The sequence below is a fragment of the Nyctibius grandis genome, chromosome 4 (genome assembly GCF_013368605.1).
Source record: "Nyctibius grandis isolate bNycGra1 chromosome 4, bNycGra1.pri, whole genome shotgun sequence".
NCBI lineage: Eukaryota > Metazoa > Chordata > Aves > Nyctibiiformes > Nyctibiidae > Nyctibius > Nyctibius grandis.
In genome coordinates this window covers 29,851,059-29,867,289 of record NC_090661.1, presented here as the reverse complement: position 1 = coordinate 29,867,289, position 16,231 = coordinate 29,851,059, and the positions used below count along the sequence as shown (strand labels likewise).

Genomic DNA, 16,231 nt, shown 5'->3' with positions numbered 1-16,231 from the left:
CAGCCTGGGCTGGCTGCATGTGGCTCATCGCAGCCAACCCAGTGCTGTAAAATATATTCCTTCCATGTTCGCCCTGTCATCCTCCTAAGTAAAAACACATGAAGCAAAACGCTGCCAATGCTTTGCTCAAATACTGCAAATGAAATCGCAACTGCGGTAATTGCGAGTTGAAAACAGGCAAATTGCAGGCAGCAGTGCTCCTGCGGCACGACGTCACCACCCAGCAGCGGCGTCGGGGAGCCCGTCGCCCGTGCGGGTTCGTGACTTGTGGGAAGAGTGCCGGGCTGTGCCGACCCGCTCCGAAGCGCCTGCAGGCTTCCAAGCCAGCAGGCAGAGAGCGGGGACACACAGATGTGCCGACACAGCATTGCCCTGGCAAACTGTTGGGGAGCTTGGAGACACGAGGGTGCTGGGGCCTTGGTACGACACGGCCGCAGCGGCAGCTCTCTGTCCGGCCACGGCGAGGGCTCTGCTGTCTGCCCCGGGTGCCGGCTGCGCGTGGAGCAGCTCCAGAGGTGGAGGAGCGCTTGGTTTCCTGCACACTTTCCACTTGCGCTGCTGCCTCCCAGCCAGAGCCAAGGATCCACCCCGCGACCCACCTTTGGCCAGGAATAACTTCTGACTTGAGGCAATTTTAGTAGGTCAACGATGCTGCTGGCTTTTCCCTTTGGCAGTTCTGTCTCTCTTCCTCACCCTATGAAAATCAAGTTTTCTTTCAAACATGAATGTGCCCCTTGTAAGCTGATCTGCAATATAATTATTTTTCTCCTTTGCTCAGCAAAGTTTGTGAAACTGGACATTTTCCCTGTCAAAGCCAGACAATGAGGCCTTGTCTACGCTGGAGCATGGTAGTAAACAATTCCCACCGTGGCTGCCATCCGTTCAGCTCGCCTCGTGAGAACCATTTATTAAAATTTCTTCCTGGAGACTAAGCCTCCCAGTTCAAGTTGATTGCCCCATAGGTCAGAGCCACAAAACATTTATGAGGTGAGATTCTGCAGAAAGACTTTTGTCTTTTTTTTTGCCATGGACATCCAAAAGCTGAGGAAGCAAATTTAAACCTTCGCAAAATGGTCACGAGCTGAAAGTCTACTTGAGCCATTTTTTAAAACCAAAGAGTCATTGTAACCTAGAAGTGAGAGCACTGGTTGAGGAGCGGAGTTAATCATTACTGTTGCAAAAGATTTGCAGGCATCTCCTTTTTCTGTCATGCTTTTGCAGCCAGTCACCTTAATGCAGGTTATAACACGATCACATCAGATCTATGTCATTAAAAAAAAGTACCAAGATAACCAGAGCAGGAAAATCTGCTGTTATCCATCTCATACACGAAAACATTCACATACGTTTGAACTTCACTGAAGCTTGGCCCATCCAAATTTATCCAGCCCCATAACCTCTCCCAGGCCCTCAGAGAGGAGCTAGCAGCCATCAGCAGGCCCCACCACCGCCTCCCGCATGCCCCAAACCCAGGGAAGCCAGGCCAAGCCATCAGCTGCCCCTCACCCTGCATCTGAGGGGCACGTTCTGCAGGGGTTCCACACCAGCCTCCCACCCGCCCCAGCGTCTCACTCCTGCACAGGTCTGCCTGGGCAGGAGGGACCTTGTCCAGGCCCTGCTGCCTTTACAAGGCTGAGCATATAAAATGTGGCTCCAGCCAGGCCCCAAAGGGACGCTAATGGTTTATCAAATCACGTTTCACTCCAGCTGCATAACGTTGTTTTATAGTAAAGTCCAGGTCCAGCACATCTCAGAAATAAGGGATAACATTAGCTAACACATTTTCACAGCTCAGCGCTGCCAGTGCCTCAGGCTTAGGCAGGGACGGGCAAAGCTGTCTGACTGAGAGCGGTGCCCCTGTGCGGAAAGGGCCAGGGCTCACGGCTGAGGACAGCGCAGCCTCATCCATGCCAAGCAACAAGAAGCTCCTGCAGGAAGAAGCATCTTTAGCTGCCATTTACCCAAACAGCTCCAGGCTTCATTCCATACCAAAAGAAACCAGGCACCTGGGCACCGTTGGGTTTTCTCCTTCAAGGAATTCCAGGATGTCTTCAAAAATTTTATTGTTGTTTTAGGACACCTCACAGTGGAAGATGTGTGAATAAAAGAGCACAACTGGCAAGCCAGAGGGAAGCAGAAGGGAGCAGAGGGCTCACCCCAATACCGCTGCCCAGCCAAGCTCTGACTGCGCAGACACGACCAGAGGGGTGCGAGATGTGCACGTGCTGGTTGCAGGATACGGCAACACAGGCAGCACCAAGATCCGCTGTTTGCAACTTAGTGGATAACTGGAGCTCCACTCACCGGGACCAGCAGGGCTCTGCTATAGCACTGTCACGCTGGGAGGCTGCCCCAGTCTTGCTCTCAGAAGAAGAAAAAAGCCAGCATTTGCTTAGCAGTTGACTTCAAGCCAGAAGGCAAGCGCAGCCACAGGCCTGGGCTTTGAGATGCTTTTGTGTGTGTATCACAGCAGGCCAGGGTGGAGTGTGGGAAGCAGCAGGGTTTGAGCCCCTTTTCTTTATGCATAGGATGGGATCTCAGAGGTCCAGGCCCAAGCAGACAGGACTGGTGGAAGATGAGGAGGAAGAAGAGCACCTGCCCCTCTGGCCAAGAGCAGCTTGTGCAGCTCCTAGAAGAGAGCCTGGCGCACAGGGCACCATGGAGGCAGCAAGGGACCGGTGGTGCAAGAGCTGGCAGTGACTTCCCCGGTTTCTTCTGCCAAACAACCCCGTCACCACCAGCGCAGATCCACCCTTCTCCTCTTACTGCTGCAGAAAATCCTGGTCAGGCATCCAACAGGAGGCTACAGCAGCACATGATACTGCAAGAGCAGTTCTCAGTCCTTTGGAGGAACAGTGGTGTGCTGTCCTAAAAACATCTGTAAAGCTGTTACTGTCCTGCTAACGGGCCTCTTGTTAATCAGAATAATCATGGGGCTACAAACTAAACAAGTCTTTGATCGTATTTTCATGCTGCAGAAAGTCCAGGGGAAGGGCGGGGGTCATCAGAGTCGCTCAGTCCCCGTGGGCTGAAAACACATTGCACTGTTCCAGAAACCAGCGAACTTTGGTCATACGTTCATCCTTCCATGTAGATTTTATGTTTGAAAACAAATTCTGCTCCCTCTTTTTTAAGCTGATTGGTGATAACACTGAAGTTATTTTAAATTTTTTTCTAATAACAAACACTTATGACTGGATCTCAAAGTCCAGGGATCCAAAGTCCTTTTCCCAGGTCCTTTGGCACCTCAGCAGTGTGAAGTGTTTGATATCCTTGCAGGGCTCCGGAGCCTCAGCTGCAACTGGAACCCATTCCTCATGTAAGCTGTGCAGACCCACGCTGGCCCACAGACCATGCCCAAAAGCTCTGTGCCTGTACAGCCCCGCACACCTCATAGTTTTGGCTGCATGGCTGCGGACACAGCCCAGCCCCAGCAGGCCCTCAGTGGCCAGGGTTGGCCAGAGAAGTGGCTCAGATAGAGCAGAGGAGCCAGGCAAGCTGCTTCATACAGCTGTTGTCTGAAGAGTTAATGAAAACGGAAAGTCACTAAAAATGGCACACGCTTATGTTTGTGTATCTTTTTTTAGCTGCTGCCTAATTGCCCACACGGCACAGCACGCTGCGGCGCTTTCGAGGGGCACCCCTCCGTGTCGGACGGGGGAACTGCAGGAGCCCGGAGGCCAGTGGGGAGGTAGGAGCCCTGCAACGCAGCCCCTCAGCCCCACTGCCCAGCGGAGAGAAGGAAGGAAGTCAAAAAACATGCAGAAAAGCCCGTGTCCTCCTCCTCGGAGCTGGTGCCAGCAGGCTGGCACAGGAGAGAGCGAGCCCTGCTCTTGCAGCACCTCAGCCCTCCCACTTACATCCACGTAGCCTGCGAGTGTCACAGCCACGTACAGCTGCCCTTACCAACCCCCGCTTCGCCTGGGTGGTGTTGATACACCCCCCTCCACGTCTGCGTCTCATGCAGGCAGGGATCCTGGTCTGGCTGGCTGCTACCCTCATGCCAAGGAGCGAAGGCTGCGAGCTGCAAAGACAGCTTGTTAGAAAGTCACCTCCAGGTTCAAGTCCCTCCACTTTGATTTCCAGCATTTGCTTTTCACCAGAGGAGAGCCAGGGCCAACAGCTGTCAGCTCAAGGAACCACAGTCCTGTACACAGACAGTCCTACAAAAACCAGGGAACCCTCACAAGAACAAGGTGAAGCAGGTAAGTGAACACTGTTAAAGCAAAGAGAGGTCTTCGTTTGTGCTTTGTACCACAACAACTCTCAGACAAGTGGAGACTCCAAGCCTTTCTAGGGGTAGAATTCTGTTTCAAAATGAAGAGGAGGGACCTCCAGAAGAGCTGTCACCTGTCATGGGTCTCCCAACTCCCAAGAGACCCAAGACAGACAACAAAGGTGCTGGCTGAGGCAACACAAAATTCAAATGCGCAGGAATAACCAAGTATACAATGGCATAACACCACCTTCTTGGTCTGCAGCAGCAGTTAAAAGGGCAAAGAGATGATGCACTGAGCTTAAGTGATCACAGATAGTGCCACAATTCCTCCACTACCATGATCCCAAATTACAGTAACTAATTTAGACTCCATTTGTTGCTAATTATGGAAAACTGGTCCTCTGCATCTTTTTGGGTTGCATTTGTGGACTCGATTCTGGCCTTAAATCAGTTATTGCAAAGGCTCCCTGTAACTTCTCATAGTCAACTAGTCGACTGAGCTTACTGGTACCATCATCTGTGTTTCCAAGAACAAATGAATAAGCTGGAAAACACAGGTCCTCAGCACAGATCATCATGGGACTCTACTGTTAAGTTCTTTCCATTGCAAGCCCGACTGGATATACCTCACACTTATGTTCCTTTCTATTCCAAGAACTAACTTTACCCCTTAAAATAAGGAGTCATGGGATGAGGCCTTGCTGAAGGGTTTAAGGAGAAGTTCTCAAAAATACACTACCTGACTGTTCCACCCATTTTTATTCATTCTCTCCTGTGAGATCTGATCTTCCTCTTTAAAAAAAAAACCAACACAAATCTGCAACATCTCTTCTCCAGTCCATCACTTAACCCTCATGCACAATTGTTTTCTTCATTGTATTTTCTTTTCTCAGGTCTGTAAGGCAAACTTGATCATTTGTAGACATTTACTACTTTTTAGAAAAAAACCAACCAAACAAAAAACCATTCAGCAAGTGTGTTATCTACCATTTCATGGATCTGGAAGCGATAGATGGTGACTTGTTACAGGCATTTTATCTATTTCTTCTAAAAAAGCGTCTCCTTTGACACTTCACTTGGAGACGTATCTTCAGACTTGTTCACGTAAAGACAGCCATGTTGTACAACTTCCCTAAAGTAAACAGATACAAGGGATTAACCCAAGTTTGGAATTGGGGGAGGGAGACTGGAGAGTGATTTTACATGGACTTAATCTTCAACTGTTGGGTTTTTTTTTCTTTTTATGCCATGATCGAATCTTAACCCCATTCACTTCCTCCTTAAGATGTACTTTGGTGAAAATAAAGCTCCTTCAGTACCTTTTCTGCATTTAGCAAGTCAAAATCCCTTTTTGCAACCAATAACATTTCCTGCATACTGCTCGAGACTAAAGAGAGAAATCTCCTCTGAATTGTCCGATTACTGGAACAAAAAACCAGATGGTTTGTGTTGCCAAAACTTCTGCCTCAGAACATACATGTGTACTGTTTGCTCAGGCCCAATGCCACGTGTCACCAACAGCACGCCACCACGTCATTTCTACTCCCTCTCCCTCCCTGTAATAAACTTTCAAAGCCAGTGTCTAGTTGACCTCAATAGGTTTATTTTAGTTTTACACTTTGTCCCTCACATACAGTTATTTAAGAGTCCTATACTGTTAGATTGCTACAAAAATATCAGTTTTTCAAAAGCAGAAAAGAGGGAAAGATATATTTTAATATATAAAAGGAAAAAAGCTAAATATGACATTTCATTATATTCTTAAAAACATTCCAGTCTATTTACAGATGTGTAAAAAACAAAGAAAATCTCCAGGTCTCTTGGTCTAGTGAGAATGTGTGCCTTGCAGGGGCTTCCTTTGTTCTCCTGATTCTAAAATCTGTTCATTACATGTTGTATTCTTGCATTATTGCCTCAAAAGACAGCATATATAATTTTTAAGAGGTCTGTTCCAAACCAATGGGAGCTTGAGGGAAGAGCGGAAAACAAGAGTCAGCATTTAAACTCATGGCACAATATTAAGCTGCAGACATGAGGTGGTGGAACAAGGAGAGCAAAAATTAGGAGCATTTCGAACATGTTTTGTTGCCTGGTAGAACCCATCATAGATCCTTCTTGGAACTGCACCAGCTACCACTTCTGCAGCCAAATTTAGGGTCTGTTCTTAGTTAATTTAGTAATCATGTTCAGGAACCAAAAATTTTTGCTGTCATCTTTACACAGTACATTTTTATTGCAGTAAATTTCCTTACTGCCCAGTGCCAAATAGTAAATACCTCCAGGCATTTTCCACACAGAAGTGTGCAAAGCACACATACTTTTAAAAAGTATTCTGGTATGATTAGCACACAATTCTTTAATTAAAACTAGCCATTTGGAACCACGACAGAAAGGTCAGTGATTAGGAATTTGAAAGGAATCACAGCACAGTTCCGGTTGCCGTTTCACATGTAGGAGGAATGCAATCTATCGGCAAAACAAACTGCCATAGGTAAAAAAATAACCAACTTCAGCCTATTCGAAATGCTCAGAACCAGATTCCCAGGTAAATAAACTTAATTTAGAACTAATTTAGTTACTCCAGATTTCCACTGGTTTAAAGTACGGCTAAAATTCTTTAATAATAAGCAACGTATGTCTAAATACTTATTCATATTGTAAATTCCCTTTTCTAAGGCATTCAGTGACAACTGTAAGACCCTGCATGACCCTCATGCTGACCTATACTCTCTTTTCCAAATCACTAATACAGGACTTGTATCAAATATTAAAATACTAAATATGCAAAAGGCAATAAAGAGTTATATGTAACGGCTTTAAAACACATAATTTAGAATGGCCAAGTGAAGAACTCTTTTTACCTAGGCTCTGGAATAACTTTACGCGTACTGAGCTTGAAGGGCTTCTCTCCTCTGCAGCATAATATGAAGTCATGAAAAAGATGAGGGAACACCCAAGGTACACGTATCTCCTTGTGGATCTAACCTAGACACAGACCCAGAAGACGCAGCTTACTGAAAGGGGCGTACGGTTGCACTGCTCGCTAACTGTGGAAGAACATCACTCTCAACACCTGCACAACCTCAGTGCTGGCAAGATGAAATTCCTGCATTACTGCATCACCAAGGATGGGGAATTTCAGGGGTGAAATCCCAGCTGCTGTTGCTGGCACAGTAAGACGGGGGATTACGTTCATAATCATAAAGCAAAATACACAACCAAATTCTGTATAATTTTCATGGCAACATTTTTTACCTTTTCGGAGTTAAGAAGCCCCTCAAGCGCACCAGAACTCATATTTACAAACTTGATAGGAAAAGATTGTGTATACACTCATTAACAAATCATCTCTGCTAGGCTGAAAATTTAATTTGTCAAGAAAACTATGAAAACAAGAACTGTGTACAAAAATATAAATATCTTTACAGTCTGTAGGCCCTTCACATCCAACAGCTGAACAGTGAAGAGTATCTACAGGTTATTGAGTAAGCAGTGGCAGAGAACAATAAAAAATACATCTTTTGATTCAATACTGCCCTATTTCCCTGGTAATGAGCATTTTTGTTGACTTTTTTTGCTATACACAGCTTGTGCAAATGCAGTGAGAAACCTCTGAGTACCTTTCCTGAATTTAGAAAGAAATGGAAGGTTTGGAAAGATATACACATATTTTCATATATACATTCACATATACACCTCGCTCATTTATGCTAGGCTACAACAGTCCTGAAAGCGTTCTGTGTTTCTATGAAGCAACTCTTCCTATTAACATTCCTAGCCACCAAATACATCTTGAAGAATGACAGGAGGAAAGAAAATAAGAACTGGGAAAACACTCAAGCTACTTCAGTGATGTATTTAAAGATGTAGCAATAGGGTGCTCAAATTTCTCTCTACTCTCTGTAGTTTTTTCTTCCAGATGCCCTAAGCATCAAAGGAGGGAGTATTTGTATAGGGGCAGGAGGCAAAAGTGAGGGGCTTTAGTAGTAGTTTTATTAAAGTTAACACACTGTCCTACTTCTAATTATGCTGGGAAGTATCATTTTCATCCCCATGTAGTGAGAGTTATAGATGTTTATTAAAATCTTCTGTGGATAAGCTCCTAAAAAGAATCTCTGCCAGAGAACTATCTAGCACCAAAGAACAAAAACTTTTCACTTCAGCCCCCTGCACACTCTCACATTTCCCTTCTGCTGCTCTAGGTAACAAGTCTGAGAGTAACCGCAATCTCATTTCTGCACATTCATCATATTCTGCAAACATTAAAACCAGCAAATGTGAACAATCCCATTTCTGCATAGATAATTTGCCTGGTACAAAAATGAGCAATCCAGATTTTTTTCCCCAACAAGACAGCTGCCTCCCTGCTGGAGGCAGGGGGGGGGAATCGCTTTCAATAGCCTAGGTCTCTCAGTCCTTTGACAAACTATTTCTGTGAAGGACCCAATTTTGGAAGGATGCCATGTGCCCAGCAATGGTTATAGATCATCTTCCTTGTTTTGTGAAGGGGGAGGAAAATACCTAAAATACAACAGTGAGGTAAATTTATGTCAACATGCTTAAAGTTTCATAGCACTTATTTCTCAATTTGGGGCCTGCCCTCAGATGAACAGAGTGCTGATGCCACACAGAAAACGAGTGTTGCAGACGAGGGAGGTTGCTGAACTCAGACACAGATTTACACTGCTCCTGACCACCATTCCAGTCGCTGATAAAAAATATATGCATTTATTTGCCTGCTGAATTTGAAGGCAAGGTCCCAGTAGTACTCCATTTTGTAACCACGGGTGCTAACAAGGGCATCACTTTGTTATCCTGTCCTTCTTGCACAGTTGCAGGTAATGAAGTTTTTACCCCAGTGGGTGCCAGTTTTGCAACTATAGGTGCCAATAAGGGCATCACTTTATTACTCTGCCCTTCTGAGTCCACCGGCAGACTTGCCGCTTTTAAGCCAAGTGGTGCCAGCTTGGGCATGGGCCTCCACAAAGCGTCAGCATTACTCGTTTCTGCATTAGTTTTCATCTGCAAAACTGGTGGAGTCACATTAACGGTGTCTGCCAAGGTTGTTACAGTTTTGTCATTCCCACCACTGGTTATGGACAGATTGGGAAGTGGATCCTTCATTTCAGCACCTATTACTATCTTTAAAACATCGGCTTCAGTTGAAGGTTCCCCAGAGTTCTTGTCCCCATCAGTAAGGTCATCATCTTCCAGGTGCAGCAGGAGAGGGCTTATAGAGCCACCACCCTCTGAAACTTCAGAAAGGTCCTTAAAACTGCCTCCCAAGTGGCCAAATTGGAAGGAAGACCCATCAGCAGCAGTGAGATCACTGACTGTTCCCCGATGAGCTTCTGCATCTTTGTGAGAGAAATCCGAGTTTAGAGTGCTGGGCAGTTCTGACATAGCTGAAGCATCATCATTCAACTGCTGATTGAGGAAGGCAATTTCATTGAGCAGTGAAGTGAGGGTTTCATCAGTGTCATCACTGTCCTCAATGCTGCTCAGTAACTCACTTGCATCCAGTTCTGCTTCCTCCATTGCAGACGCTACTTTCCTCAATTCCATTTCTATTCTGGAATCTTTGATCTGCAGCTTGCGGAATGGCAATTCTTTAGCTTTTAATCTTTCCCCTCCAGGATCATCATCGTTCCTCCTGGCTTGGCTTCCTACAAACTCACCAACGCAGAGCTTTTTACTAAAGGACTCTGGAGGTTCCTTTGTACACGGTACATTCCGGGGCTGTGGAAAGCCATGTTTATTTTCAAATAAAACTTTTGTGGGACCTGTGGTATTTCTTCCATCTCCACCACTGTCTCCAGGACATGGTTTGGCTTTTTCTTCTGAAAGGATGCTGTCACTCTTCCTACTTTCAAGGGGTGCTACAACCAAGGATTTCTCAGAAGCCTGAGCACCTGCAGCTGTTGTTATATTAGAATTTTTGTTTCTGTTCAGGTTTAGACTCATGCTTCCCTCAGCAGCCAGTGATGTTACATTAACAATCTTCGGCATCATGAATGAATCTTCACTTTCTGCAAAAATCAAAGCAAGCAGCATCCATCAGTACCCATGCTAACTGCAAGACAATTCCTAATTAAATATAATTTGCTCACTTTCAGGTCTTCCTCAAGTAAGCTACTATTCACAATTTAAACTGCTTACACAGTTTTGGTCAAGTGAAGCCTTAAAAGACTAATAGCTTAACTTTCAACTTGCAGAACAAGACCAAGCTCCATAACTATTATCCCAGAACCACCTGCCCAGTCCCTTCCTTCAGCAGGCTGGCACAAACGCAAGTAACTGTAATGCTTACAAATCTGATGGTGATGCACAAGGAAAACAGAATGACAATTTTCTCCCTTACTGTTTTTTCATGCTTTACTTTTACGCTCACCTTTAGCAATTCTGGTTTGGTGCACAATACTACAAGAGGCATTTCAGGGACTACGCGATTACTTACTTTTTGCCTCCAAGCAGTTCCCTATTTATAGCACTCAGATTTTTCCCAGACCCAAATCTGAAGTGAACCTTCCCCTTTTTCATTACAACCAGATGACTACAATGAAGCAGAAAGCGCATGGCTTGCTTTTAACACAACAGACGGCAAGCAGCACACTACTGGCAAGAACCACCCCGTGCCTAGACCCACTGTACAGTACTCAGTCTTGAAAAACATCTCTCCAACGGGCAGTAGAGCTGGCAGGGTATGGGAAGGCGTTGTGCCAGAGTAAGAGACTGGATATAACAGGCAAAGATTTTCAACAGCCCCACCAGCACTTTGCACTGCAGCTTCCCCAGTAGCATGCATTACACCACAGCCACATTCCAGTCCCCACTCATTCTGACTTTGCTGAGGGTAAGGAGGCTCAGTGAGGGGAAGGAAAGTTAAAAAGCCTACCTGAATGGGGTTCTGTAGCTGATACTACTGTTGAGGGCACTGGGTTTGCAGCAACAGTTGACAGTGTAATGGGAATAGTAGAGTTAGTAAGGATTCCTTTTACTTGGACAGGAACTGTTGATCCTGGCAGTTGAATCATCACAGAAGCAATACCTTATCCAAGAAAAGGGGAAGGGAGGGTGAAGTGGAAACAAGAGCCTTTCAGATACTCAGTTAAGCCTGGAAAATAAGAGCCTTGCACTTCTAAGCAAGATTTTACACTCTAATACCATCTGAAAGTGGTAAAAAAATAGAAATAGAGATGGTTAGGTGATTAAGAAATCTTCCCTATGCTTCCCTAATTTGAAAATAGTGAAAAATTTAACACATTTTACTTACCTGTTGATAAACTGACAGTTTGAGTTAATTATATCAAATCTCTCTTATGAGAGTCAGGTTCTACCTCAGTCAGTTAAGTTGTAAAAAAACCCAAAAAATTAAAGCAAAAATTAAATAACATGTTACTTTATAAACTGCTATGCACATCTATGAACAGCATTATACTGACTTTCACTAACATTCTCACATGATCATACCTGGCTGTGCTGTCATGGTAGTACTGACAGCTTGAGGCTTTAATTCAGGTTGCAACAATGTGGAAGGAACAGCTGCTACCTGCCCTGGTACCAGCGGGCTCTTCAGTGTAAGCACCTGCCCCTGTGGAGTCATCACTAGGCTTGCAGCAGTTAGTGTAAGAGAGGATGCGGTATCCTCTGTAAGGAAAGAAATATGTAAATCAGTAGTTTATTCTGGCATAGCACCCTTGATGGCAAAAGACATCCTGCAATCCAGGGTTAAGTACAGTTTTGGAAGGAACTCTAGCTAGAAGGTTTACAAGCCTTAGACTAGAAAGCTGCTACAGAAGCTATCCAGGCTCCAGGGACCTCACCTACACAGCTAGAGCCAGTCTGTACTATCTCCTTGTGTAGTGTAACAGTCCTGACTCTCCAGAGTGGCATGCTGATCAAGTATCAGAGCAGTCTTGCTGAAATTACAAAGGGGACTTGTTCAGTCCAAAGAAAGAAAGGAAGTTCTCTCACCACATCCAAATTCTGATGTCAAACTTTCCTAGGGCTGGGCAAAAATGAGGCCTGGGAAACCAGAATGGTCGGTTGTTTATAAAAGCCCAAGACCACTTCAAGCAAGGTCTATTTACTATCATGAAAATAAGAAACATCTCCAGATCCTTACAGAGTATTATAGTGGTACTACCATGAAAGTCTGGATTTCTGCCATTCTTTTGTTCCTTCCTACATTTATGGTGCAAAAGTCTGCATAAATGCCGAATACTTCTCCACAAGTTCTCAGCTCCGAAAAAATTCTCAAGTATCTGACAATCCTGTCATTTAATTTAAGAGCAAGTCTTCCACCACCTTGAGAGCTAGCTTGTTTGGGGAGGGATGTTTTAAAAACTGAATCTATTCTAGCAACTCCAGTATTCTGGGGGTTGAGCTTCAGGTTTTGAGTCTGCAGAAGAACCACCTCTGACTCGCAGAAATTACTTTAGGATTGCAGTGAAACTCCATGAGACCAAAGGACAACTTAATAGGAATTTACTTCCCATCATTCTGAAACTCAAAAGTCATGTTCATCTGAAGACGTCAGCAGTGCTGCTCTCATCCTTACTGAAAACAAATTGTTTCCACACATATTGGATGGACACTTTCCAGTCCTATACTCAATTCTGCTTCAAGAATGAAGTTGCCTGCACAAGCAGGCTAGCATTTTGCCCTCCCATGGGGTGCTGCTTCAATGTCTGTCTCCCCTTTATGCAAAATGTGCATCGCTTTTAGCCCACCTCTGGCACGGACTCCTTTTCTGGCGAGTATCAACGGCTTGCCTCTTCTATTTGTCATAGGCACTTGGGCCAGCTCTCTGGAGGGAGTAGAAGATGCTTCTAGTTGTGTGCTAGCAGCTGAGGTTACAACAGATGCCTCTGGCTCAGCTTGTTTCTTCTTTTTTTGTGCTTCTACCGCTCTTTGTTTGGCATAAATATATTCTAGCTTCTTGAGGACAACCTCTTCTGTCTTTCCTACAGAAAAATTATCAGAGTGTCAAACTATCTTCAAACTCTCTTTCCAAAGCTAAAGAGTTGAAGACAGAACTAAAAATCTATTGACACCATTCAAGTACTATACAACAGATAACCACCACCCCCACCAAGTAAATAGCATATTTAATAACAAAGGGAAGTAATTACCTATTTATTCCAAGTTTTTTTTTCCTTCAGAAACATCCATACATTTTAGCATTTATCTGCAACTCTGATGAGCAGAAATCACCTTGGACAAGCACTAGCTCTTGCTGAATGAGTATCATGTGAAAATAACCACAGCTGTGAAAAAACCCTCACATCTCTCCTAATGATTAATGTATGACTACCAGACAAAATGTTACCTTTACCTGGTATGAAATTGCTTGGACTAATGGACCCTGTTACTCAAATGACACTTAGAGGTAAACTCACATACAGTTTACCATTGACACAAAAACTTATCTTGAACAAACACAAAGATTTTATAAATAATTCGTTTTCTGCAGATGCACACAATTTAACATGATCGAAGTTGAAATAACTCCACTGGCTTGTTTCCTGCTTGGTATTTATGTTCTAACATCATGGTCTATCTTTCATTAAGTCTATATTTAACTAACTCTCCTGAAAGAAGAATTTTTCTCCTCATCAGTTTTGAGGTACTTCACTAGGAATACAAAAGATCAGAAAACTACTTTGTGAAGTTATTTGCTTTCATCCCCTGCCCAAAAGGCCTATCATACATCTCTGGATTAAGATAAGGGTTCACTAAAACTTTTTTTTTTTTTTTAAACCAAGTACCTCAAATATACAGAAACAGATTCACATAAATACATAAAATTAAGTATCTTTCATTTCTACTTTACAAGTAAGTCTCCTGTTTTTATTCCCAGACAGTAAGACGATTACACGAATAGTTTAATGTTTTGTTTCTTCACACACGTTTTGGCACCAGTTGAACATGCAACACAGCTTTCCTACACCTCCAAATGAGACAGGAAGACACAATAAATACAACATGTTTTTGTCTTGAAATGCCTAGATGAGTAGCAGCTCAGAACATACTGTAATTTTGTTCTATGGAACAGAGCTGCCGCCTTCTAGACACTACTAGGCACTAGTTCTCAGAAAAGCAGTACCAGGATAGTTATTTGCAAAGCTGACCAAAGGAGTCAGAGGTTTTGGTACTGATCAAAGACAGCTGTGTACACTTGTGAAGCACTGAGCAGAAAAGCCATTTCAGGAAGTGCCCAGTGACAGAATGAAGTGACTTCTTTTCCCCCCCACTAAAGCATACCCAATGCACAGGAATCCAGGCCTCCGGCTTGCAGTACAGAGATCATTCTACACCTCCTTTAGGCATAAAGTAAAACAAAAGCAGTTCTTATCAGCATGATGAGTGTATCACTGAGTCAGAACTTAGCAGGTCTTCGTTTGGCATCAACAGTCTGAATTTTATGTGAACTAATGACTCACCTGGATCCCCAGAGGATTACTCCACTCACTCCCACTCTTAAAAGCCTTTTCTTTCATTATTCCAGCTAGTCTGTATCCAAAAACAGTCTCACCTGAAAGTGTGGATACTTTTCGAATCAAAACATCTTGTTTGCGTGTCAGTAAGTTCTTCTGTCCAACAAGTTTATCCGCCTGATCAGTCAATCCTTGGATTTCTTCATGGGCCTAGAAAAGTGTAAGGGAACTGACTTATAAACCAACGATACACAAAATAATAAAATAATTTTCCTTCCCAGAAACGTTTACAAAATTTATTTAGACATTTTCATCATCTTGAGAAACCAGGACTCGCAGAAAGCATGTGAAGTACCATGTAATGCCAGCTTTCCCTAAATGCAAGATGAAAAGTGATAAACATCTTGTTTGTCCCTCCTCCAAAGTTGAGCTATTTTAAAGAAAAAAAACAGCTTTTATCCCACAATTTCACGGTACAGCTGATAAGTATAATTATGTATCTACAACTTTCATTTTGTTTCCTGTCATTTGTATCTTTACAATTAAGTTTTTAATGTCACTATAACACTTAATGAAATGCTATCTTCTGCTGCATTAAAATAAGTAAGTCTTCAATGTATTTCAAAATTGCCTCATGGACACAGTAAACTGCTAAGGAATTAAGACATAACCTTCCATGGTTAAATTCACAAAGAATACAACAAGGAGAGGGCTCATCTGAAAACACGCGTCTGTGTCACCAAGATTAAGCTTTTAGGAATACAGATTCTTTCAGGTATTGTTTTATTCTAGAGAGTCCTGTAAAGGTGACAGACGTTCTCTACTCACAGTATCACTCAAGGAGTTCCTACTAGCTTAACTACTCTGTCCAGATCAAATGATTCTCCCCCTCACTGAAGCTTCAAAATACTTACTTGCTTGAGAATGTAGCTTTTGGAGACCTTGGGAAGGTGCTGTAACCCGAGAGCTTTCTTCAATTTTTCAAAGAGATCTCTCATTTCATTACGTCGCCGGCGTTCATTTGCTGTGTGTGTCTGGCGATAATGAGCAAAGGCTTCTGCCTCACTCTTCAGCTTTTTTTTCCAGGATTGACGTTTCTGCTGGAGAAGTAACCATATTGACTAGTTTAAATAAAAAAGGTAATGTAATGGCAAACAATGTTCACAGGCATGCCTGATTTACAAGTTTTCTACAGACACCTGAAGATTTCATGTCATGTTATTTTTCTATTATGTCTTCATGAAAGTTCAGTGTCAGAAGCACACGCAATAAGCATGAAATGCTGACCAACAAGAAATGACTAACATAATCACATCAACCCTAAAGGAAAAGATTACGAGCAGTCTCTTCTGTTCATAAGCTTTTATGTTCTGCAATACAAGGCTACTTAGGTAAACCACAGGATTACAGCAAAATCACCAAATTTTTTTTGTTGTTTGCTTGTCAAAAAAAAGTCTACTAATGAATGAAACAATCACATCAAATATGGGACGCTTGAATTTTTCCCTGCAGGTGAACTAGTTTGATTTCTATTTTGTTTCATGGGTACATACAGGTTGGGGCCAAGAGACAT

The 16,231-nt window shown here is 43.5% G+C and overlaps 1 protein-coding gene across 9 annotated transcripts in view; it reads right to left on the bottom strand.

Annotated features, from left to right (window-relative positions):
- Window positions 1–5,800: 5,800 nt before the first annotated feature.
- MGA (MAX dimerization protein MGA) overlaps window positions 5,801–16,231 on the bottom strand; it is a 65,267-nt gene continuing 54,836 nt past the window's right edge. For 6 of the 9 annotated variants that reach the window (XM_068397490.1, XM_068397495.1, XM_068397492.1 and 3 more), the window contains 6 exons: window positions 15,573–15,758; window positions 14,757–14,868; window positions 12,952–13,185; window positions 11,690–11,866; window positions 11,115–11,267; window positions 5,801–10,248 (listed from right to left, as the gene is read on the bottom strand). In XM_068397490.1, coding sequence (XP_068253591.1) covers window positions 8,948–10,248; window positions 11,115–11,267; window positions 11,690–11,866; window positions 12,952–13,185; window positions 14,757–14,868; window positions 15,573–15,758 — 2,163 coding nt within the window. In that variant the 3' untranslated portion in view covers window positions 5,801–8,947. Of the gene's footprint in view, window positions 10,249–11,114; window positions 11,268–11,689; window positions 11,867–12,951; window positions 13,186–14,485; window positions 14,542–14,756; window positions 14,869–15,572; window positions 15,759–16,231 lie in introns of those variants that run through there. The other 3 variants (XM_068397493.1, XM_068397497.1, XM_068397499.1) reach the window with 3 other exon arrangements.